Source organism: Salvia miltiorrhiza, chromosome 7 (genome assembly GCF_028751815.1).
Source record: "Salvia miltiorrhiza cultivar Shanhuang (shh) chromosome 7, IMPLAD_Smil_shh, whole genome shotgun sequence".
Lineage (NCBI taxonomy): Eukaryota > Viridiplantae > Streptophyta > Magnoliopsida > Lamiales > Lamiaceae > Salvia > Salvia miltiorrhiza.
The window spans coordinates 53,376,378-53,399,450 of NC_080393.1; the positions used below are offsets into that span (position 1 = coordinate 53,376,378).

General features: G+C 40.6%; 4 protein-coding genes across 7 annotated transcripts; 2 read left to right on the forward strand and 2 right to left on the reverse strand.

The window, feature by feature from the left end:
* Window positions 1-3,335: 3,335 nt before the first annotated feature.
* LOC130994807 (putative late blight resistance protein homolog R1A-4) lies at window positions 3,336-6,580 on the forward strand. 4 transcript variants are annotated; one of them, XM_057919876.1, is made up of 3 exons: window positions 3,336-5,917; window positions 6,030-6,110; window positions 6,174-6,311. In XM_057919876.1, the coding sequence occupies exons 1-2, from the start codon at window positions 3,581-3,583 to the stop codon at window positions 6,087-6,089; spliced, it is 2,397 nt and encodes a 798-aa protein (XP_057775859.1). In that variant the 5' UTR covers window positions 3,336-3,580; the 3' UTR covers window positions 6,090-6,110; window positions 6,174-6,311. The 4 variants fall into 4 exon arrangements, 3 of the variants coding, with proteins under 3 accessions (XP_057775859.1, XP_057775860.1, XP_057775858.1); XM_057919877.1 differs by lacking the exon at window positions 6,174-6,311 and having other exon boundaries at window positions 3,336-5,690; window positions 5,864-5,917; XR_009091938.1 differs by lacking the exons at window positions 6,030-6,110; window positions 6,174-6,311 and having other exon boundaries at window positions 3,337-5,399; window positions 5,629-5,690; window positions 5,864-5,925.
* Window positions 6,581-12,204: 5,624 nt separating this feature from the next.
* LOC130994398 (uncharacterized) lies at window positions 12,205-13,335 on the reverse strand. Its single transcript, XM_057919441.1, has one exon. The coding sequence runs from the start codon at window positions 13,333-13,335 to the stop codon at window positions 12,205-12,207; it is 1,131 nt and encodes a 376-aa protein (XP_057775424.1).
* Window positions 13,336-19,906: 6,571 nt separating this feature from the next.
* LOC130994399 (secreted RxLR effector protein 161-like) lies at window positions 19,907-20,485 on the forward strand. Its single transcript, XM_057919442.1, has one exon. It carries the CDS (start codon window positions 19,907-19,909, stop codon window positions 20,483-20,485), a length of 579 nt encoding a protein of 192 aa, XP_057775425.1.
* A 1,189-nt stretch (window positions 20,486-21,674) lies between these two features.
* LOC130994400 (F-box protein At5g41720-like) lies at window positions 21,675-22,942 on the reverse strand. The gene is made up of 2 exons (XM_057919443.1): window positions 22,044-22,942; window positions 21,675-21,690 (listed from the first exon to the last, which is right to left on the reverse strand). The coding sequence occupies exons 1-2, from the start codon at window positions 22,940-22,942 to the stop codon at window positions 21,675-21,677; spliced, it is 915 nt and encodes a 304-aa protein (XP_057775426.1).
* Window positions 22,943-23,073: the final 131 nt, after the last annotated feature.

Genomic DNA, 23,073 nt, shown 5'->3' on the forward strand with positions numbered 1-23,073 from the left:
TTTTAGAGGGAGGGGCTTTTTTTTTTTTTTTTTTTTTTTGTAACCGTTTCTTTCTTGAGTGGGGGAGAAAGCTTTGACGATGGCTGACTGCGAAGGAGAAGAAGAGGGGCGCTTCGCGGAGCCAAAGCCGACGGCATAACTGCACATCGAACAAACCTGGGCAGCGTCGAACCTGAGCGTCGATTTCGCCAGAGCTGAGAGGTCAGGGCTCGACCCTTGCCTTCGTCGTGTCGGCACAAACGTGTGCGTGAGAGCAGGGAGCGGCGATGGCCTCACTAATTTCAGAGGCGACAACAGCCAGGCTCGCCCGAGCTAATCGCAGCGGATCGAGACCCCGGCTGTTCGCCGGCCTCCCTACAGCAGCAGCTCGGTGCTTGGCAGCAGTTTCAGGCGAGAAGCTCGCCTTGGTGCTCCACGATCTGTTAAGTCGAGAGTGAGAGAGACGACTAGAGATGGAGGAGAACGAATGGCGACCCACCGAAGTAAAGGCAGCGGCGGATCGAGACCAGAGGCGAGAGAAGAATTTGGGCTCCTCTTCATTTCCTTCAGCAAATTCAGAACGAGGAAGAACTCTAGTGACGACGGCTAGGCTCCTACCGAATTGCAGAACTACGCCGGCGTCAGAGGAACGCGAGGACGATGATGCTGCTCGCCGGTCTCGCTGCGACGACTGCAGAATTGTGGCAGCAGAAGGCTCGACCGAAGGCAAATCGAGGGAGAGGAGATGAGGGAGCAGGCGGCGTGGTCGACAGATTAACGCCGGCCTCGCTGGCGACTGGAACGGCCAGGACGCGGGGCGGCGACAACTGGATCGAGCGAGAAAGAGAGAGATGTTGAGCAGCGTTCGTTTCTTGAGAATTTAGAGAGAGATTCAGTCTTGATAATTAAGAGAGAGAGAGTGTGTTCTGCTTTAATGAAAAAAAAAGAGAGAACCGAGAATTTAGAGAGAGAACCGACTGTTTTGAGAAAAAAAAAGAGAGAGATTCGGTCTTTGAGTTGAAAAAGGAGAGAGAGAACGTGTCCTGCTTGGAGAGAAAGAGATAACCGAGAATTAGTGGGAGGATGGGCTTTGATTATTTTCAGTATGGGCTTTTCTTTTAATTTATTTTGGGCCTCACCTTTTAATTGATGTTGGGCCTAATGTTATTTATGCTTTGGGCTTCGAATTTGTTCATTTGGGCTCGAATTAATTTCCTTTTGGGCCTTGATTATTTTATTTTAATTGGGCCTTCATAATTATTCTATTAAGTTTAATTAGAGAAGATTTTAAGACTTACTAATTATTAATTAGTAAGTGAATTAGATTATTTTAAGATGAGTAGATTATTAAAGATTAATAATCCGACCTCATAAGACGAGCTTTAATTTCTTAACTAGGATTTGCTTAATTAAAAAGGAATATGAGTCATGCATAATTACATTACGCATCCTCATTTATTTGAGAATTTCCTCGAATTAAAATCTTGTTTATTTTCTCGTATTAAAGGTCAAGCACAAGAGTTTAAGGCTTAGTCGTGAGTCTCTACTACCAGGTGGGCTTTCTTACGTATAAACTAAAACCATATAGTAGAATTGTTAAGACTTTATGCTTATGATTTTGAATGATATTGTCAATGCCTAAATGCTTTATGTTTTGTTATTAATTGCCTATCTGATGTTAATCGAATTCGGATTCTGGATGGGACCGCAAATCCCTTCGGAATTAGTGTACACCCTTGTGATCGTGAGTCATCTAGCGGGTTGGCCGATCATAGTGTCCGTAGAAGGAGGCCTCCCTCTCGGCACGAGTTACTGATATGGTGATTAATGATATTAAAATGCCTGCGCGGGTTATTGATGAAAGAAATGATATTATGTTTGGTAAATACGAGTCTTTAAAGGAAAACCCTCGTATCTTACTACTGTTAAAGGCTTGACAATAAAATATTATGCATGTATGTAAATTTCGGCAAGTGTCCACTAAGTACTCTCGTACTTAGCCCTGTACGTATTTATAAATGTGCAGGTTGAGCTGTGATCGAGGATGTAGTGTGCAAGCGGAGCTTTTGTCAATCTAGGATGATTACCTCAGAGTAGAGTATATGTCTTCATACATATACTCAAACTGTTATTCCGCTGCGAACACTGATTTCGTTATGATATTATGTCATTTGTCAAACAATATGTATTATTTAACAATGTACTCAAACTCGTTGAGTACCTCTTTGGATAATATTATGTACGGTCCCCTTGTGGCCTTCGTTAAATTCTAGTTAATTTCAATTGTTTCCCTTATACAAGTCGAGTCATCAAGAAGCTAAACATGCCCCTTTTCTAATCCCGCTCCTAATTCCCCTCCCCTAGTCGCGTTTTCCCCGAATTTGCTATCCTTAGCAAGTGCGGTCGTGACAATTTTTGTATTGCATGAATGTATTTTGTGCAATATTTTTCGTGATTAAAATTAGATGTTCATTTTGTGACTTTTTTTTAATTTAATTTAAAAATAGTAGATCCATGGATCTGAACCCGCGGATCCGTGGATCTGACTGATCTGAATCTGAATCCAAAATTTTCAGATCCGCGGATCTGAATTCAGATTTGGATCTGATAGATTAAAACAGATCTGGATCTGATATTGATGAGATCCGATCCAAATCCGGCCCGTTGTCATCCCTATTTCCCATATTGTTGGGATTAAAATTCAACTCAACAATAAACTTTGTCATGGCTATCATTGGCAGACCCACATATGACCTAGGGGCCTTAAGCCCCCACCAAACTTTTTATTTAAAATTATCAAATTATCGAAATTTTGTGAGAATTATTTACAGTAGCCTCATTTCTTTTTAATAAAAATAAATATACTCACAATCTAATATTTTAGGTGACTCGAATCCCTAATATATTAATTGTAGAAGAATCATATTATCAACAGACTGCACTTCATCGTCATTTTCAGTAACCTCATCATTAAATCAAATCAGTAACCTCATCATTAAATCAAATCGTAAGAAAAATGTGTTTCAGAAATCTTGATCTCAAAATTACTTTCTCCGTCCCACGTCAAATGTTCTGTTTCTTTTCGGCACAATAATTTTAAAAAATGTTACATTATTAAGAGGTGCGATGTAGAGTCGAAAAGATGATATGAACCCCAAAAATTCTACTTTTTGAGAATAATTTCTTATATAAAAGTCTAAAATATTTGAAGTGGGACAAAATAAGATATTTGAATTAGGACAGAGGCTGCCCCCCCCCCCCCCGGATATTTTCATGCGTGCGCTCCAACTATGAGACAAACATTTTCAAAATTATTAATTCATTAGATACATTAAAAATGGTTTAATATGAGGAATTAATACAATTTTATTGCATTTCTCAGAGAAAATGTTGCATTTGAAGGTTGAACGCTGTCGTTTATTCACAGCAGCCTCCACTGTGATTTTCCTTCCTTGCAGCAGCCGATTTTCATCTTCTTCTCTAAGTCGTATCTCTTCCAAACACTCATCCGGAAAGATTAAAACACTCTTTCTCTCTCAACCAAACACTCTTTCAGTTTCGAGCAATCTGCAGTTTAATCTAATTGAAGGATTAGTTTGAGATGGCAGCTTATGCAGCTCTCGCTTCTCTCTTGAACACCATTCACCACATGATGACCCATCCTCGTCTCTCCACTTCTTTCCACAACAATCAGATCCGAGCTCTTGAGGAAAAGGCTGCTTTGTTGCTCAATTTCATAGAGACCTATAATTATGGTGGTGGAGGTTGCGAAGAAGCACAAGATCTGGAAAGCCTAATCGCATCTGCAGCTCATACGGCTGAAGATATGATTGAATCATATATCGCCAATCAACTCCTTCCTCTATCAGGTGATGATGAGGAAACAACTTTGAGTATTTCGTTGTATCTACAGAAAAAAAGGGCAATTGAAGAGAAAAATGCAGCTGCAGTTGGAGATGTGGATCAATTTCATGGTGGATCCAACCAAGCAATTGAAGAGCCTGCACCTCATGTGGCTGGAGATGAATGCATGAACTATCTGCGGCAGATAATTAAAGACATGGTTGCTATGATCGAAAAGGCCAATGAGTTGAAGGAGAAACAGAGGTTGAGAGAGGACCAACCCCCCACGCATTCAACACCTCCTCTTACTCAGACCGGAGACGAAACTGCTATGGTGGGATTTGGTGATGAGTTGATTCAGCTTCTCGAGGAGCTCACCGGTCATCAATCCAATCTACATATCATCTCAATCGTGGGTATGGGCGGGATGGGTAAGACTACTCTTGCCAAAAATGTTTATACTAATAAACTCATCATCCATCGCTTTGATATTCGTGCTTGGGCGACCGTATCTCAGCAATACAATGCTAAACAAATTCTTCAACAACTTCTTTCTGACAAAGCCAACTCCTCCGATAAAGATGTAGATAAATTAGGGGAACAATTGCATAAAACTTTATTTGGTAGAAGATATTTGATCATATTAGATGACATATGGAGTGTTGAAGCTTGGGATGAAGTGAGGCGTTTCTTTCCCGACAATGGAAATGGAAGCCGCATTGTTCTAACTACTAGGTTGTCAGAGGTGGCTAACAATTGCGGCTCTTCGTGCTTTGCGAAGAATCTTCTAGATGAGAATGAAAGTTGGGAATTATTCTGTAAAAAGGCATTCCAAAATGAAGATTGCCCTACTGAACTTGAGAAAGTCGGAAGGGAGATTGTTAGATTATGCAAAGGACTAGCATTGTCCATTGTTGTGATTGGTGGGAGTCTTCTAAAGTCTCCTAGGTCAGTAGGATATTGGAAGAGTGTTGCCAAAGATATAGAATCAAGTCCCAATTCAAAAGAGAAAGAAGAAAGCTTAGATGTATTGTTTTCAAGTTATAACCACTTGCCTCCTCATCTAAAGCCTTGTTTTCTTCATATTGGAGTTCTTAAACTTATTAATTATGAGAAGCTCCAAATCTCGAGCATCATCCAACTTTGGGTTGCTGAGGGATTTTTGAAATCAAATGGAGGCCAAGTTTTGGAAGGGATTGCAGAGGATTACTTGAAGGAACTTATTGATAGAAATATGATATTAGTTGTGAAGCGAAGTAGAAATGGGAAGATGAAATGTTGTGATATTCATGATCTTTTGAGAGACTTATGCTTAAAAGTAGCGGAGCAACAAGGGTTTTTTCATGTGATCACTCGATGCCCTGTACTAGGCACAGAACGCCGCCTCGTATATGACAATGATCCTTGGTGGCGAACCACCAGGTTTCCACTCGCACGCTCTATCTTGAAATATCGGTTTGACGAGGAGGACACTTCAAAAAATAGATTGTTGAGAATTTTGGATAAAGGGTCAGTTAAAAAATCACTAGGGTGTGTTAACTTGCGCTACCTTGCTTTGTGGAACCCGAATGAACTGGGTAGGTTGGAGCTTCCTAGTTCATTATCCTTGGTGTGGAATTTGCATTCTTTGATCTTTCATAAATCTTTCATAGATCATTTGAGAGTTGTTGCACCAATTGAAATTTGGAAGATGCGAAATCTTAGGCATATCAAATGTAATCAAATTTACGTTCCTCAACCCGATGGACAAGATGACTTGTTAATTTTGGAAAATTTTCTGACTCTTGGGAATGCATTGAATTTCAGGTTGAGTGAGGATGTGTGCAAGATCATTCCCAACATCAAGATATTGCATCTACTTTATGATGGTAAGTTGCGAGGATACGATGATAGTTTGAAAGGGTGTTTGTGTAATCTTGATCGCTTGCATAAACTTGAATCACTCAAAGTGAGATGCGACAGTGGTTGGTGGGATTATAAGCTGAATGAGATACTCACATTTCCCAGTTCGCTAAACAAGTTGACCTTGAATTGTTTCCAGTTTGATTGGGAAGATCTGACAACGATTGGTTCGTTGCCCCTACTGGAAGTTCTCCAGCTACGATCTAACTATGTCAGGAAGGGCAGGACATGGAGTCCTGTTGAAGGGCAATTTCAACGCCTCAAGTTCTTGAAAATTGATAACTGTAATCTGACATGTTGGGATGCAGATAGTTGTCATTTCCCGATTCTGGAAAAGCTTGTTCTTCATGATATGTGGTACTTGAAAGAGATCCCATGGGGTATTGGTGAGATATCAACACTCAAACTTATTCATGTGGATTTCTGTAGTAACTCAACTGTGATTTCAGCTATCAAAATAAAAGAGGACCAGCTTGAGTGCTATGGCAATGATGAACTTCAAATCCAAGTTGATATGGGTAAACATGAAGTGCAGAGCTTCATGGCAATGGTGGAAACAGAGGGCCTCACACTTAATAATATTCAATTTAATACAAACTTGTTTTGCTGACTGGAGGCACCTCCCCAAGGAGATCCTTTACATTAGTGGTTTAGTTCTGCTTGTATTGTTTGTTTATTTGTTTGAATCGTGCTAATGTTCACAGACTTGAGGAGCACTTATTAATTTTTTGTTAGTTGAATATCGTGAAGTTTATTAGGTGATTGTCGAGATCTGTTTTGATATGGATATCATGGGGAGATTTGTGTTTTGTGCAGGTTTTATGAAGAATGTCAAGAACAAAAAGTTGGTCAATTATTTCGAGTTTGCAATTATAACATGACTTTTGAGGTGTGGCAAATTAAATCATTATCTTTTCATTTTTTGCAATTCCATCATTCCAATTTTTTTCGGTCGCCAGAGTGTTTGATTGGAGCATTCGTGGATTAATAAGATGACGCCGTTTTTGTGAGGTTTAAACGACGTCGTTTCGTACAATTTCAATTAAAATATCTCCAAATTATGAAGAGATTGTATATCGTGTTTGCACCATAATTTTCAATATTCAACAATTTTATAGAAAACAACATCGTAATATAAATATTATGTAGCGAATTAGTTCACTTAAACTTCAACTGAATAATTCGACGATCGATTAAAATCGGGGGATAAAATTGTAAAAATTGAAATGGTGATGATTTAATTTGGCATACTTTAAAAGTCGCGTTAAAATTGTAAATTGAAATGGTAAATCCGCCGGCGAGTACTACTCGCCAGATTTGAAGAGGAGGCGGCTGCAAGGGAGAGATGTGAGGGAGAGGGAGGACCGATGCATTTAGAGAGAGAGTGAGATGTTTGTTGGCGACCGGCGGGCTGTGAGGGAGAAGGATGAAGAGGTGAATTAGGCTTCCAGCGTGTTTCCGGCGAGCTTGGTGAAGGTGTGGGTCCCACCACCAATTAAAAAAAAATAGTTAACTGTGTTAACTCTCCGTTAGGCAGAGGGGTTTGCCGAACCGATGCAATTTTTATTTTTTTTTTCTTCGAAACAACCAATTAAAACCTGTAAATTAAATAATGTAAAAAAGCACAAATTTAAAATGCCAAATCCAAACATAATAATACTTAGTTTACAAGAGTACTAGTTTCAAGGATTTAAAACATCACAAAAACACAAATTCAAGTTTCAAAGTTTAACAAATAGCAACATAACAAGTCTTATAAATAATAAATAAAATATTATATAATTAATTATATATTATAAAATATAAATATTAATATTTATCGGTTCGACTCGATTTAAAACCGAACCAAAAACTGAAAACCTAAACCGAACAGAAACTTATCGGTTTTTAATTTTTGGAACCGAACCAGTGGAATCAGGATCGAACCGCACTGAAACGGTTCGGTTCAGTTCGATGTTGTGTTTCGGTTCGGTTTCTGCTTATCCCAGCTTACATGCCAAATTGAAGTTGAAATTAACAAAGTGATCATGACTTGGATTTTTAAGTAGGTTAAGTAGGTGGCTGTGTTGGAAAACATGCAATTATAAGATAAATAGATAATAATAAAGAAAAACATTACAATAAATTATGTTCCTCGTTTTTCTCTATAACAATGCCTATGTACATAGGCTTCTTCTTCAGGCATATTCTCCATTTCATAAGTGTATTCCTCCTGCATCAATCAACATGGTGTTGCAGACTCTGCAGCTCTACAGGGAATGACAAGCTGTCGAGTTGTGGAAGAATCTGATGTAAGACATGGGATTCGACTAAATCTTCAAATTCCCAAACTACCTCTTTGATTCGTTCATCCACACCATTCACCTTCGTCCTGATCTTGCTGCAGCTGGTGTCGTCCAATTTTAGCACAAGTTTCTGCAATCGATCCATCTAATCGTAGGCAGGTAGTAAGATTTGTGGAGATCGGGAAAGAGCTGAATCGTATTCTTCAGAGAAGTCGCTGCACCATAAGCCGCCATACCCTAATTTTCAAGGCAGAACAGCTGAGAATACGATTCTCTAAAATGAACTAAAATCAACAGCAAAGCAACATGTAGCTTAAAATGAGCTCTAAAATCAGCTGCTACATGAAGCTTAAAATGAACTAAAATCAACTGCAGTGCGACAAACCTAATTAGCCCCGGAAAAATTCGATGGCAGAAATCACCTAATAAAGAAGGGATGAGATCCAGTGTCCCACAATTTTATGTGTGCCACTGTGTCCCAATCTTATATCTACTAGCAGAGTTTACGTGCGTTGCACGTATTACCTCTTGTTTAACATAAATTATTTATTCAAAATAATAATATATTTAAAGATAAAAATATTATAATACTATTAATTGTTGATTATTAACTTTAATAAATGTTTGCAAGTAGGTGTAAAGAAGGAAATAAAAAATAAAATAAAATCTTATATGTGTGTATAATTTTGACCACCAAAATTGTATTGTAGTTATAATGATAATATATATAATTAATCTGATTAAGTAAGATTAGAGGAAGAAAATGTACATATTATATTTTTATAATTACAAAGCAAAAAAGTTGTTTTGCTCCCATCTTATATAACCAGCGCTGGTTATATAAATCTTTCTTCGTGACAAGAACCATTAATAACAAGAGCAACAACTTATGCTCTATTCCTTTTTGAGCGAGAGACAAAGCTCTATATATGGATGAGTTTCTTGAGATTTTTGCATAAATCTAGCTACATGTACAATGTGGATTTTTTTTGTCATTGTTATCTTGAATATATTTAATGAAGTTACACGATAATGGACCAATATCAATCTATCTTAAAAATTTATATAAATAATAAGCATAATATATAATTTATGAGTCATTTACTTTTCATGATTGAAAATATACATGGTTAAGAATTTTTATCCATATTAATATGATTTCTCCAATCCCTTTCAATTGGAGAATCAAACAGATTATCTTAAATCATAGAAACTATAAAGAGCCTTGAGATATCTCAAAATTTGAATTCGTCTTAATAAATAATGGGTTGATCTATGCTATGCTATTTTTATCTATTAATGTCTTCTTCTAAATCAATGTCATGCATATTTTTGTAAAATCTTATTCCTAACTAATGTTATGCATATTCTTATAATTTGGTGGATCTATATATAAGGTAGCAAGGGCCTCCTAAACATAAAATTTAGAAAACTCCTAGCTATTCATACTCACTTAATGCATTACACATATAATAAATCTAACCCATTTCACATTCTTAGAATAAATGGATATTGCAAGGGGTACGGTTATAATTAACATCTATATAATCTATAATATATATATATATATATTTTTTTTGGTAAGAAAAGCATTTTATTCAAAGGAGGTACCAGCGGTACCAAACTTACAAGATTCGGGAGAACAAATCATTGGAGCTCCATAAGGAGAACTCCATCTCATTGTTTAAAATACCAAAGCATCTATTCCAGCTCCACAATCTAGCTTTAAGCTCCAGCACCAGATTCTTCGGCTCCCAGTCCTTGTCCTCGAACCTTTTGCCATTCCGTCTTTGCCATAACAGCCAACAACATCCAACCCAGATCGCTTTCAACAGCTTCTCGATCTTCTTGCCCTTGCGAATGTAACAGAAACTCCGCCAGTGGTCAATCGGCGAGGCCGGCTGAACTGTTTGGATTCCAGTCCACTGCTGAATTTGATTCCACACTTCTTGTGTTGTTGAGCATAATGTGAAAACGTGGCAGATCGATTCAGTGTGTGATCCGCACTGCTTACATCGATCTTCTCCTTCACCAAGGTTGATATTTCGCTTTCTCAGTTCGTCACAGGTCGGAAGTCGTTTCCTCAAAATTCTCCAAGCGTTGACGATAGCTTTTTGAGGCGCAGGCGTCTGCCAGACCGACGCTGCAGCCATCATTTCTGAACTTGGAGCAGCATCTTGATATCTCCTTTCTCTGATGACGTCATACGCCGAAGATGTAGAAAATGAACCATCAGCAGATGCACTCCACATCCATCTGTCTTCCGCATCTGCATCCAACACAAACGAGGAAATAAAAGAGATTAAAAGATTCACGGTCTCCATCTCCGTCTCCCTCAGCGTCCGGCGCCATTTGAGCTCCCAAATCCATCTCCCCTCCTCCCATCTCCCACACTCCTCAACCTTAACATCCCTCCTGAAGCACAATCTGAAAAGTCGCGGGAACTTGTGTTTCAGCGGTTCCGGTCCCGCCCAAGGATGATCCCAAAACAAGGTTCCTCTCCCATTTCCCAGTTTTCGGCGAATATTCTCCCTGAACCACCCATCACTTCCCCTCCCTCCCTCCTGAATAATTTTCGTCCACCAACCTGATTTCGTCCCCCTTCTACCCTCAAGTGAAAATCGTCCTCCCTCCCACTGAATCTCCCCGTACAAGGATCTGACAACCCTTGCCCAAAGAAGGTCATTCCTATCCCAATATCTCCAAATCCATTTAACCACCAAAGCCGAATTAACCCACTCTAAGTTTCTAAAACCTAGCCCCCCCTCCTTTTTACCCAAACACAGCTCGCTCCATTTCACCCAAGGTATGTGACCCCCATCCCTGGCCCCTCCCCACAGAAAATTACGGCACAAAGAGTGAATAGAATTCACTGTAGATTTAGGAATATGGGAGAACGACAGCTGAAAGACAGGGATTGCTTGAAGAACGGATTTTACCAGGGTGATTCTACCTGCCATTGACAGCTTCAAATGCTTCCAGCTGTCAATTCTCTTTTTGATTTTCTCCACCAAGTATTGCCAATCAACGATGCTTCTAGCCTTTCCTCCGATCTTAACGCCAAGGAATTTAAAAGGCATGGAATCCACTCTGCATTGGAGCAAATGAGCCATACGTTCCAGCCTTCCTTCCTCCACGCCAACACCCATCACACTGCTCTTCCCAAAGTTCACCTTAAGCCCGGACATCAGTTCAAAGAGTCGTAAAATTTTCTTCACAACCTCAACGTTTTCAACCTTATCTTCAAAGATGAAAATTGTGTCGTCGGCATATTGGAGGTGTGAGACCTTCACCTTATCCGTTCCGATTTCCGCCGGGATCAGACGTCCTGCTTGCACCGCTCTCGACACCAGCGCATGTAGGCCTTCTGCAGCAATCAGGAACAGGAACGGGGACAAAGGGTCTCCCTGCCGGAGGCCCCTTTCCAGGAAAAATTCCCCTGACGGGGATCCGTTAACGAGCACATTGGCGGAGGCCGAAGTCACACATCCACTGATCCATCTCCTCCACGTAGGGCAAAAGTTCATTCTCTCCATCAAAACATCAAGGAAATCCCATTCCACCGAGTCATATGCTTTTGCAAAGTCGATTTTAAAAAGCACTCTACCTTTGCCGGACTTCTTTGCTTCGTGGATAGCTTCATTAAGAATAATAACTCCGTCAAGAATGAATCTCCCTTGAAGGAACGCGCTTTGATTTTTCGAAATGACAGAGTTCATCACTCTTTTCATCCTCTCCGCCAACACCTTTGCGATTATCTTATAAATACTGCCAATAAGGGAAATTGGTCGAAAGTCTTCCAGTGACCCCGCCTCCTCTTTTTTTGGAATAAGAACAATGAAGGAGGAATTACATCCTCTCGCAATCTTGCCGTTCCTTTGAAACTCCTCCAAAAGACGTATGACATCCCTTTTAACAGTCTCCCATTCTGATTTCCAAAAGAAGAAGTTAAACCCATCCGGTCCCGGACTTTTAGATGCTTCACAACTCCAAACTGCATTCTTGATTTCTTCTTCGGAAAACGGTCGCGTGAGCCACTCCTTATCGCCTTGGGTCAGTCTTCGCGGCATAAAGTCATCTGGAAGAATAGGCATCAGCCTCCTATTCTTTTTAAAGAATCTCGCAAAATGATCCGCTACCCTGCTCTTCAGCTCATCTGGTTTGTCAACCCATTTCCCTTCAAACCAAAGCCCTGCTATTTCATTTCTCTTTCTCTGACCAACGATGAATTTATGGTAGAAGCTTGAGTTGGCATCGCCTCCCTCAGCCACCTCGTTTTAGATTTTTGAGCGAGGAAAGCGTTCTTGTTTCTGGTGTGGAGCGCAATCCTAGCCATCGCTTCGTTTCTTTTAAGAACACCTTGTTCATCAAGGCCTGCAGTTTCGTCGACCTCGTCCCACTGTTGGAGCTCGGCCTTCCCCTTCTTAATCTCGTCATCAAAGTGACCGAAAGAGGTTCTATTCCACTCCTTCAAAGCGGTTCTCAACGCCTTCAATTTTTCTTTGAGCACGAAGCATCCCCAGCCCTCCACTGTCGTTTCCTCCCACACTCTTCTCACCAATCCCTTAAACTCCGGGTGAGTTGTCCATGCATTCACGAAGCGAAAAGGTTTTGGCCCCCATTCCACCTTCTTGGTAGAAAGGAGTATCGGACAATGGTCTGACACCGATCTCTTCAGACATCTCCCCACTGTTTCCGGCCAAGCTTCAAGCCAAGTATCGTTCACAAAAAATCTATCAAGTTTGGTCTTGCAACCGCCGCTGGCCTGGTACCAGGTAAACCTCCTCCCCTGCGTTCGGACTTCGGTCAGGCCACAATCTCTGAGAAATGAGTCGAATCTCCTCATATCAGCTCTCCCAAACTGTTCACCTCGTCCCACCCTTTCACTTTCGTCCCTAATTGCGTTGAAATCACCCAAAAAGCACACACATCTCTCCGAATTTTGATCTGCCACAAGCTTCAGCTTGTCCCACAATTCCGACTTTCCAGAGGAATCGCAGGGAGCATAGACATTAACAAGACAAAAAGCCCTCCCATCATCTTGCCGAAATCCATTAACGACCACCGCCCCTGGAATATCCCATTTACTTGAAGCCGTGAAGGAAGCTGTATTCCAAGCGCTCAGAATACCGCCCGCTCTACCCTCTGCATTCCGAACCGCAACATCAAAATTGTGTCTTCCCCACCAACCGGAGCAAACGTGCTCCTCAAAAACCTCCAATTTAGTTTCTTGGAGAAAGCAGAAATCAACCCGCTGCATTCTAATATTATCCAGTACATCCCGTTTCTTCGCCACACTCCCCAAGCCTCGAATATTGTAGGACATAAAAATCATAAGGAACTAACCTCCACGCCCAGAACTTCCTTCGACTGTCGTTGAAGCTGGAATTGCGCAGCCATGGTGGAGTCATTGCACTGACTTGTCAGGCCAAGTTCTTTGCCCAACTCCCAAATTTTGTTGCCATCCTCTGTCACAAAAAAACCTTCGGAGGTCAATCGGGATCCGTCTACTTCGCCCTCCTCGCAGCTCTCACGTCCCATTGGCGCAATAAATTCCTTCCATTCCTTCATTTGGCAAGCTTTTGAGAAGACTTTCTTCTTCTTCCCCTTTCGATTCTTTGATGGAATCCGCCCGCCCTTCGACTTTCCTTTGCAGAGAGATTCCCGCAATTCGTCACCCTTCCTCCCGCCGTCCTCTCCAGTACCTGCCGTTTTTTGAGCGAGCAGATCCAAACCCTCTTCATCCTCGGTTCCTCGACAATCCTCCGGTATCGGTCCCTGACTTTCCCCCAGTAATCCCTCGGTCCTCCCAATTTCCTCCGCCAAAAGGGTTTCCTGGATTTCAATTTTGTTAGGAGAATCCTCCGTAAGGGAAAAGGGCAACTGGGCCGCCTGCTCCACATCACAATGGGCCAAGGTTTGTTGAAGAGAAAGTTCTCTAATTGGGCTCAAAATTCTAATAGGGTTCGGCCCACTTAGCAAATTCGGCCCTCCAGAATTCAAAATTGGATTATCGGAGACCGTTAACTTTGGGGAACTCTCAACCGACGCCCTATCCATGCACACCTCGCAACCTGTGTCCTCATGATTTGATTTTGCGGGAACCGAAGCGTCTCCCTCGAAAACAACCGAACCGTCTTCCCCTTGATCGACGATAGCGCCGTCGTCTCCGATGATTGCCTCTGCCGGCTCCGCTGAGAGCTCCGACCAAGGCCAATCGGACTCCGTTTCCGAGTCCAACACCTTGTAGTCCACCTCTGAAGGCACATCTTTCCACTCTCTGTATTCTTCTATCCTGAATTTGAAGCTCAAACCATCGATTTTGCACGCTGAGATTCTATCCACCGAAGGGAAACCTGTAGAAATCTGGACTCTAGCTTCGTCGAGTCTGTCCTTATTCCTTGTTCCTTGTTCGAGCTTGAGGACGCGCCCAAACTTCGAGCTCACCAATTCGAAGAACCTTAAATTCCAAGCATGCAACGGTATTCCGGTCCATCTTGTCCAGACGATACGCTGAGGGTTCACGTCAATGTTCTTCCACGGTCGGATCCATTGAAACCAAAACTCACTCCACTCATCAAAGGTTTTGAGTACCTCCTCCAACTCCTCGCCGCACGAACTCTGGACCAAAACGAGATTTCCACCCATCGTTGTCACCTTCATTCTTCCCGCGCATTCACTGTTTATTTCTTCTTTAATGTCGTCCCAACTGTGTTCGTTCTTAATAAAGGCTGTGAATGCTCCCCGAAGCCATGCAACCTCCTCCTGTGAAGTCTGAAAAACTGTTTCATCCCCAAAAACTTGTTCTCCGCCTTTCGTAGACTTCTCCCCCGTCAGCACCTCTCGAAAAGAAACTCCATCTCTTCTATAATATATAAATTAAAATATGATCTTAAAACAATATCAAAGTACTAATTAATCAAGATCCGATTAATTGTATTCATTACTTGAGTTGAGTTTGACATGATGTTAATGATCAGCATTCTTCTGATATACATCAATTCAATGAACAAATTTGATAACCAAAATCAATTTTTTCCCATATCTTGTTCCAATAATAATTAGCTTCTTTGTGAAAATTAGAGAAATATCGCATAAAGTTGTGTGTTATACTATTCATTCATAATAATTTTTAAGTGCATTCTGAAGATATGTTATCCTATAATCATCATACCCTTAAATTATTCAATCTTTATTTTGAGCATTAAATTATTTTTTCTTTTAATATATATATAGTAATGCGGTCGTATTCAAAATTTTTAATATATAATAATGTATAAAATTAAAATAATATCTATAGTAATGATAAATAGAATTTTAGTATGAGAAAAAATACAACTTAAATTAACAGTCTAGAAAATCAGTAAGATAACTTAAGAATTCAACAATACTTGTTTGGTATGTGGTACTATGTTATAAAAATTTCAGATAGAAATTGCGAATTAATTAGATGAATAGTTTTAAGTGAAATATCCATTATATTGATTTTTAACATTTATATATTTATCCAATCAAAAATTTTATGTAATTTAACTTTACTAATTTTTTAATTTCGTAGAAGGATAAGAATACTATTTTATAGTACTCCCTCCGTCCACTAATTGTTGGCCTACTTTTCTTTTTGGTCCGTCCACCAATTTATATCCTATCCATTTATAGTAAGTCTTAATAATTTTTTAATTGGTGGGTCCAAATAAACAATACATTTTTTCTCCACTCAACTAATGAACAATACACTTTGTGGGTCCCTTTCTCCACTCAACTAATAAACAATATATTTTGTGGGTCCCTTTCTCCACTCACTACACTTTTTCTTAAAATCCGTGTTTTGCCTCCTAGGCCAACAATTAGTGGACGGAGGGAGTATTATTTATCTTACTAAGATATATTTCCTCAATGTGTTTATGTATTTTTCGAATCTTTTTGTATATATAGATGCCATAGCAATATCAAGCAAGCTAAGGCCATCAGCCTGTTGGAAAAATAATAAACTTGATTTATGTAGAGTATTCTAGAATTAACAAGAAACTAAAAGAAAGAAATAAAATATTAAATAGTAAAAGAAAACAAAAGAAAATATGAGAACATATTAGAGAATTCTAGAACTAATATAATATTGCTTAGCCACTAGATTATTCTAAGCAACAACTAAGTCGGTTTAGTAACCGACCTTTGTAGGCTATAAATATGTTTGTAGTTTGTATGCAAATTAAGGTGTGAAGAAAAGTGTGAAGAAAAGTTAGTGGAGAAATAAAAAATTAAGTTGATAGCTTTCAAATCAACTTCTTTATTTTTCTTTGAAATACACGTCCACCCCACTTTACACATTTTCAAAAGCAAATCCTCCATCATTGTAAATCCTCCCACATATATATAACATCTATATTTCCAACAAAGTGGTATCAGAGCCACAAGATTCTGCTTGTGGTATGGCGAATTTACAATCGTTTCAAGTCCCCATGCTCAACAAGAGCAACTTCGACAATTGGAGTATCAAGATGAAGGCGCTATTGGGAGCCCACGACGTTTGGGAGATCGTGGAGAACGGCTACGAGGAGCCGCAGGACGAGGCAGCACTATCCCAACAACAAAAGGATAGATTGCGAGACGCGAGAAAGAGAGACAAGAAGGCTCTCTGTCTCATTTATCAAGCGCTGGGGGACGACGATTTCGAGAAAATCTCGAACGCGAGCACCGCCAAAGAAGCGTGGGAGAAGCTCCAGAACGCGTGCAAAGGAGCAGAGCAAGTAAAAAAGGTACGACTTCAAACTTTAAGAGGAGAGTTTGAGTCTTTGCATATGAAAGAGTCCGAATCAATTTCGGATTATTTTTCAAGAGTCTTGGCGGTGTCTAATCAAATGAAAAGAAATGGTGAAAAATTGGAGGATGTAAGAATTATGGAGAAAATATTGCGCTCACTAACCCCAAAGTTTGAGCATATTGTGGTGACGATTGAAGAAACTAAAAATTTGGAGGAGATGACGATCGATCTCTTGTTGGGGTCGCTGCAAGCATATGAGGAAAAGCAAAAGAAGAAGCAAGAAATTTCAGAGCAACTTTTAAAGTTGCACGTAAGCCCGAAAGAGAAAGAAGAAGGTCCGAGCAATGGCTATGGAAAGTCCGGGAGAGGACGTGGCCAAGGGCAAGATCGAGGCAGAGGCCGAGGCCGTGGACGTGGACGAGGACGAGGAGGCTTCGTCAACAGTGGTGAAAGAAATGAGTTTACAAGTGGTCGGGGGAGGAGCAACCCGCAGTCGAGGTACGATAAGTCTTCAATAAAGTGTTATAATTGCCATAAATTTGGGCACTATGCTTCCGAGTGCAAAAGTGAAAAAGTAAGGATTGAAGAAATGGCCAATTATGCCGAGAACACGAGTGAAGCAAATGGTAGTGTGCTTCTGGCATATAAAGGAGAAGCTGGAAGAGATGACACGTGGTACCTCGACACCGGTGCAAGCAACCACATGTGCGGGAAGAGAAGCATGTTCGTGGAGCTCGATGAGTCGGTAAGTGGCAACGTCTCCTTTGGTGATGAATCTAAAATTCCAGTTAAAGGAAAAGGGAAAATTTTAATTCGCTTGAAGAATGGAAATCATGAATTTATTTCCAACGTTTATTACGTGCCCAATATGAAAAATAATATCTTGAGTTTGGGACAACTCTTAGAGAAAGGTTATGATATTCACATGAGAGATTATAACCTTTCAATAAGAGATGGCAAAAATAATCTTATTGCCAAGGTGCCAATGTCTAAAAATAGAATGTTCTTATTGAATATTCGAAATGACGTGGCAAAATGCCTGAAAGCGTGTTACCAAGATAAGTCTTGGTTGTGGCATCTTCGGTTTGGGCATTTAAATTTTGGCGGTTTGGAGTTGCTGTCAAAGAAAGAGATGGTGAGAGGACTACCATCCATCAAACATCCCGATCAACTCTGCGAAAGTTGTCTACTCGGGAAGCAGTTCAGAAAGCCATTCCCAAAGGAGTCAAGCTCAAAAGCTCAAAAGCCACTGGAGTTGATTCATGCTGATGTGTGTGGGCCGATAAATCCAAGCTCCCTCGGTAAAAATAATTATTTTCTGCTCTTCATTGATGATTTTTCTAGAAAAACGTGGGTATATTTCTTGAAGCAGAAGTCAGAAGTATTTGATGCTTTCAAGAAATTCAAAGCTGCCGTCGAGAAGGAGAGCGGACGACAAATCAAGGCCATGAGGTCCGATCGAGGCGGAGAATTCACGTCAAGGGAGTTTCTAGAATTTTGCGAAGCAAATGGAATTCGGCGGCCCCTGACAGTTCCGAGATCCCCCCAACAAAATGGAGTGGCGGAAAGAAAAAACAGAACAATTATGGAGATGGCGAGAAGCATGCTAAAGACGAAGAATCTGCCTAAAGAGTTTTGGGCCGAAGCTGTGGCGTGCGCGGTGTATCTATCCAACCGATCGCCGACAAGGAGCGTGTGGGGAATGACTCCACAAGAAGCCTGGAGCGGGAGAAAGCCAGGAATTTCTCACCTAAAGGTATTTGGGAGCAAAGCCTACGTGCATGTACCAGATGAGAGAAGGAAGAAGCTCGATGACAAAAGTGAAGCATTCATCTTTATCGGGTACGACTCTAACTCCAAAGGCTATAAGTTATATAACCCAGAGACCAAGAAAACAGTGATAAGTCGAGATGTGGAGTTCGACGAAGAAGGAGTCTGGGATTTCAGCTCCAACGGTGACTTCACCTACATCCCACAGTTAGAAGAACAAAGAGCAGAAGAGCAAGTTGGAGAAGTCCAACAAGAGCCAGTGACTCCACCAGCTTCACCAGTGCCAGTCACTGAAGACTCGCCACCATCTTTCTTAAATGAAAGAGCTACACCACGAGCAAGGAGTTTGGGCGAGATATATGATGATAATGAAAGGTTAGAAGATCTTACCTTATTTTGCCTATTTGCTGATTGTGAGCCTGTTAGCTTTGAAGAAGCAGCAGATAGTGAAAATTGGCGAGTCGCGATGGATGAAGAGATCAAGGCCATAAAGAAGAATGATACGTGGGAGCTCGTGACACTACCAAAAGGGCACAAGGTCATTGGAGTCAAGTGGGTGTATAAAGTTAAGAAGAATTCCAAGGGTGAAGTGGAAAGATATAAAGCGAGGCTCGTCGCAAAAGGATATAGCCAAAGAGCTGGAATTGATTATGATGAGGTATTTGCTCCCGTTGCTCGCTTAGAAACTATCAGACTAATACTCTCTCTTGCAGCCCAAAATAGATGGAAGATTTATCAAATGGATGTCAAGTCAGCCTTCTTGAATGGGTATATAGACAAAGAAGTCTATATCAAGCAGTCAATGGGCTACGAGGTGAAAGGGCAAGAAGATAAAGTCTTGAAGTTAAAGAAGGCCCTATACGGATTAAAGCAAGCACCAAGGGCATGGAATAGCAGGATCGATAAGTACTTGGAGGAGAATGGCTTCACCAAATGCCCTCACGAGCATGCCCTCTACGTTAAAGTCAATGGAGAGGATATATTAATTGTGTGCTTGTATGTAGATGATTTGATCTTCACAGGAAATAATCCAAAGATGATTGAGGAGTTCAAGAAGGCCATGTCAAAGGAGTTTGAGATGACCGACATTGGGCTGATGGCGTACTATCTCGGTGTGGAAGTCAAGCAACTCGAAGATGGGATCTTCATCACACAAGAAGCATATGCCAAGGAAATTCTCAAGAAGTTCAAGATGGAGGGCTGCAAAGCAATCAACACGCCAGTGGAATGCGGGATAAAATTATCCAAGAATGATGGAGAAAAAAAAGTGGACCCGACATTATTCAAGAGCTTGGTTGGAAGTTTACGGTACTTAACTTGCACAAGGCCGGACATTCTTTATGCGACATGACTCGTGAGTCGCTATATGGAGAATCCAACCACTACGCATTTTAAGGCGGCAAAGAGAATTCTTCGCTACCTCAAAGGTACGCTCAACTATGGCCTGTTCTATTCATGTACTGATGATTATAAGCTTGTCGGGTATAGTGATAGTGACTGGGCCGGAGACAATGACGATCGAAAAAGTACAAGCGGATTCGTATTTTTCATGGGAGATACTGCTTTCACCTGGATGTCGAAGAAGCAACCCATAGTCACGCTGTCAACATGTGAAGCTGAATATGTGGCTGCCACATCCAGTGTTTGTCATGCAGTTTGGCTACGAAGTTTACTGGAAGAGCTTGGATGGCCACAAAAGGAGCCAACAACGATTTGCGTGGATAATAAGTCAGCAATCGCGCTCTCAAAGAATCCGGTTTTTCATAATCGAAGCAAGCACATAGACACCCGCTTCCACTACATCAGAGAATGCATTGCAAAGAAGGAGGTTCAAGTGGAATATGTAAAATCAAAAGATCAAGTTGCCGACATCTTCACAAAGCCGCTCAAATACGAAGACTTTATCAAGTTCAGAAGTTTGCTGGGAATGACAAATCAAGTTTAAGGGGGAGTGTTGGAAAAATAATAAACTTGATTTATGTAGAGTATTCTAGAATTAACAAGAAACTAAAAGAAAGAAATAAAATATTAAATAGTAAAAGAAAACAAAAGAAAATATGAGAACATATTAGAGAATTCTAGAACTAATATAATATTGCTTAGCCACTAGATTATTCTAAGCAACAACTAAGTCGGTTTAGTAACCGACCTTTGTAGGCTATAAATATGTTTGTAGTTTGTATGCAAATTAAGGTGTGAAGAAAAGTTAGTGGAGAAATAAAAAATTAAGTTGATAGCTTTCAAATCAACTTCTTTATTTTTCTTTGAAATACACGTCCACCCCACTTTACACATTTTCAAAAGCAAATCCTCCATCATTGTAAATCCTCCCACATATATATAACATCTATATTTCCAACACAGCCCACTCCAACATTGGCTACGACTTCGAGAATTTCCACATCTTCATCATTGGGCACAAAATAACTCCTAGCAAATCCCATCAGTCGGCACATGGTGCTCTCTCAGATTTGTCGAAGCTGCATGTGGCTAATATTTATTGAATTTATATAATAATTTAATTTGTATTCAAAAAATTAATAAGTCTTGGATTCAAATAATATAGATTTATATGTGATGTTATAATTAGATAAAACTGAACTTGTTTAGAATTGTGATTGGAGTTTAATTCTTTTATGTTCATACATTAATTATGATAATAATCAACTAAATAAAAAATATTAAAATAATTAATGATAATATGATACTATTGTCCTTAAAATAAATTAAAAAATAGGGACATATTAGGTAAGTCAAATTTTGTAAAACAAGGCTCTTTTATAATAAGTATAGATAGATATTAGAATAAATTCATATATATATGCACGAATAATCAAAACAAGTATATATATATAAAAGGGTTATGGAATAATCAAAACATGATGTCTAGCTAGCATATGTTAGTGTTAAGTTGATTAGTTCCAGATAGAAATTAAATGACGATAGGGTATTTGGTGTCATCAAAATAAATTAAGCCATAATCTCTTTGGCTATCATCGATCGTTCATGAGCTTGTTTCCTTTGCGCCTTGTTCCATAAACTCTTTATCATGTTTATTTTTTCCTTTTATAAAGTTTTCGCATATACACAAAATTAAGTTAGTTTCTTTTGTACGTCCTCTCAAAAAAAGTTGACTAATGGTTGAAAAACCTATAACAATAACCCATGCCAATTTAGAAATATAAAAAATACTATAAAACTAAAGACCTCAACTACTTATACCAAGTTACAGCTGAAACATAGCTAGGAAAAAAATTACACCTAAGAACAAAAATAACATAGCTAGCAATGTCATTCTAATCAACCCACTCGAAATAATCTTATCAGGTGTTGGACTATTCGGTTCGAACGTGCATCGTCGGCTTCGACCACCTTTAAGATCAACAATCTCCCAATCCGATCTAAATCGAAAAACTTGTTTCGAATTTCTGAGCTCATATGGTACCTCAACTCTACTAAAATTGCCGTTTTCAACATTATAAAACCCTCCTCCATCCGCTGACCTCGTGAAAACTACAATGCTGCTGCAGAACTCCACCGGCTGCGCATGCTTCACCGCTCTTTCGACGCATCTCATATCCACCACCACCTTCCTCTCCTCCCCCACCCACACCTCCATCTCTCTCCTGTCTCCGTCCTCGACCATGCGCGCAAACCCTAGCTCTCCCTCGTACTCCACTAGCTCCTTCCACTTGCAGGCGGGGTCGCACTGCAGCAGCGGGGAACACCGGAAGCTCCTCCTCTTCACGTCCAGCGTCAGCACGTTGCCGTTGACGGTGAGCCAGTGGAAAAATCGGCCGGCCGTGGTGACGGCGCGGCGGCAATATTCTATGATCTCCCCGTAGGGAGCCGCGCACTCGATCTTCTCCCACGCCCACGTCTCCGAATCGAATATCTCACAGTGATGCTGCATCGTCTCGGAGTGGTACAATCGAGCAATGATGTAGCGGAGAGGGGTGGATCGGACGACGACGATGGCGACGGCGTCGGTCTCGTAGCGGAGCTTGGGATTGGGCAGAGCCTGCCACTGGCTGGTGGCGGGCTTGCAAGCGTAGAATCGCTTGTTGTAGCATATTCGTCTCTGGCAGCAAAGAATCCCTTGATCGCACGAGGCTAGGATCTCCATGTCGTCGCACGGCCAAGTTACTTTGATGGCTGCGGCAGCGGCGGCGCCGGGGGCGGAGGATACGAACGCGGACGGAAATTTAGCAATGCGTCTGACGTCTTGGAAGAAATAGCCGAAGAGGGAATTGGTTCTTTGGGAGTGGAGAGGGAGAAAAGAAGGCTCGTAAATAATGTGCTTCCAACTCTTTGAAACCGCCTTGCATCGTTCTAGGGTTTCCAACGACGTTCGGCTCAGAATTTCGAATATCAACTCCGACGGTAATTCTGCAGACCCCATCTCTCTCTGTGTATATATCTTTCTCGTTGAATTCACGATGTTAATAGTGTACGTAGAGAGTAGGATGGAGGATGTATATATATAGATATTGTGGTATAATGGAGATGCTTCCTATTTGAATTGGGATTCGA

What these genes read in the sequence shown, in the direction of transcription:
- LOC130994400 (XM_057919443.1), bottom strand. Translation starts at nt 22,942, where the DNA reads ATGGGGTCTGCAGAATTACCGTCGGAGTTGATATTCGAAATTCTGAGC.
- LOC130994807 (XM_057919875.1), top strand. Translation starts at nt 3,581, where the DNA reads ATGGCAGCTTATGCAGCTCTCGCTTCTCTCTTGAACACCATTCACCAC. An exon ending in AGAGATCCCATGGGGTATTG is followed by an intron (nt 6,111 to 6,173) that starts GTGAGATATCAA and finishes CTGTGATTTCAG; the next exon opens with CTATCAAAATAAAAGAGGAC.
- LOC130994399 (XM_057919442.1), top strand. Translation starts at nt 19,907, where the DNA reads ATGGAGAATCCAACCACTACGCATTTTAAGGCGGCAAAGAGAATTCTT.
- LOC130994398 (XM_057919441.1), bottom strand. Translation starts at nt 13,335, where the DNA reads ATGTCCTACAATATTCGAGGCTTGGGGAGTGTGGCGAAGAAACGGGAT.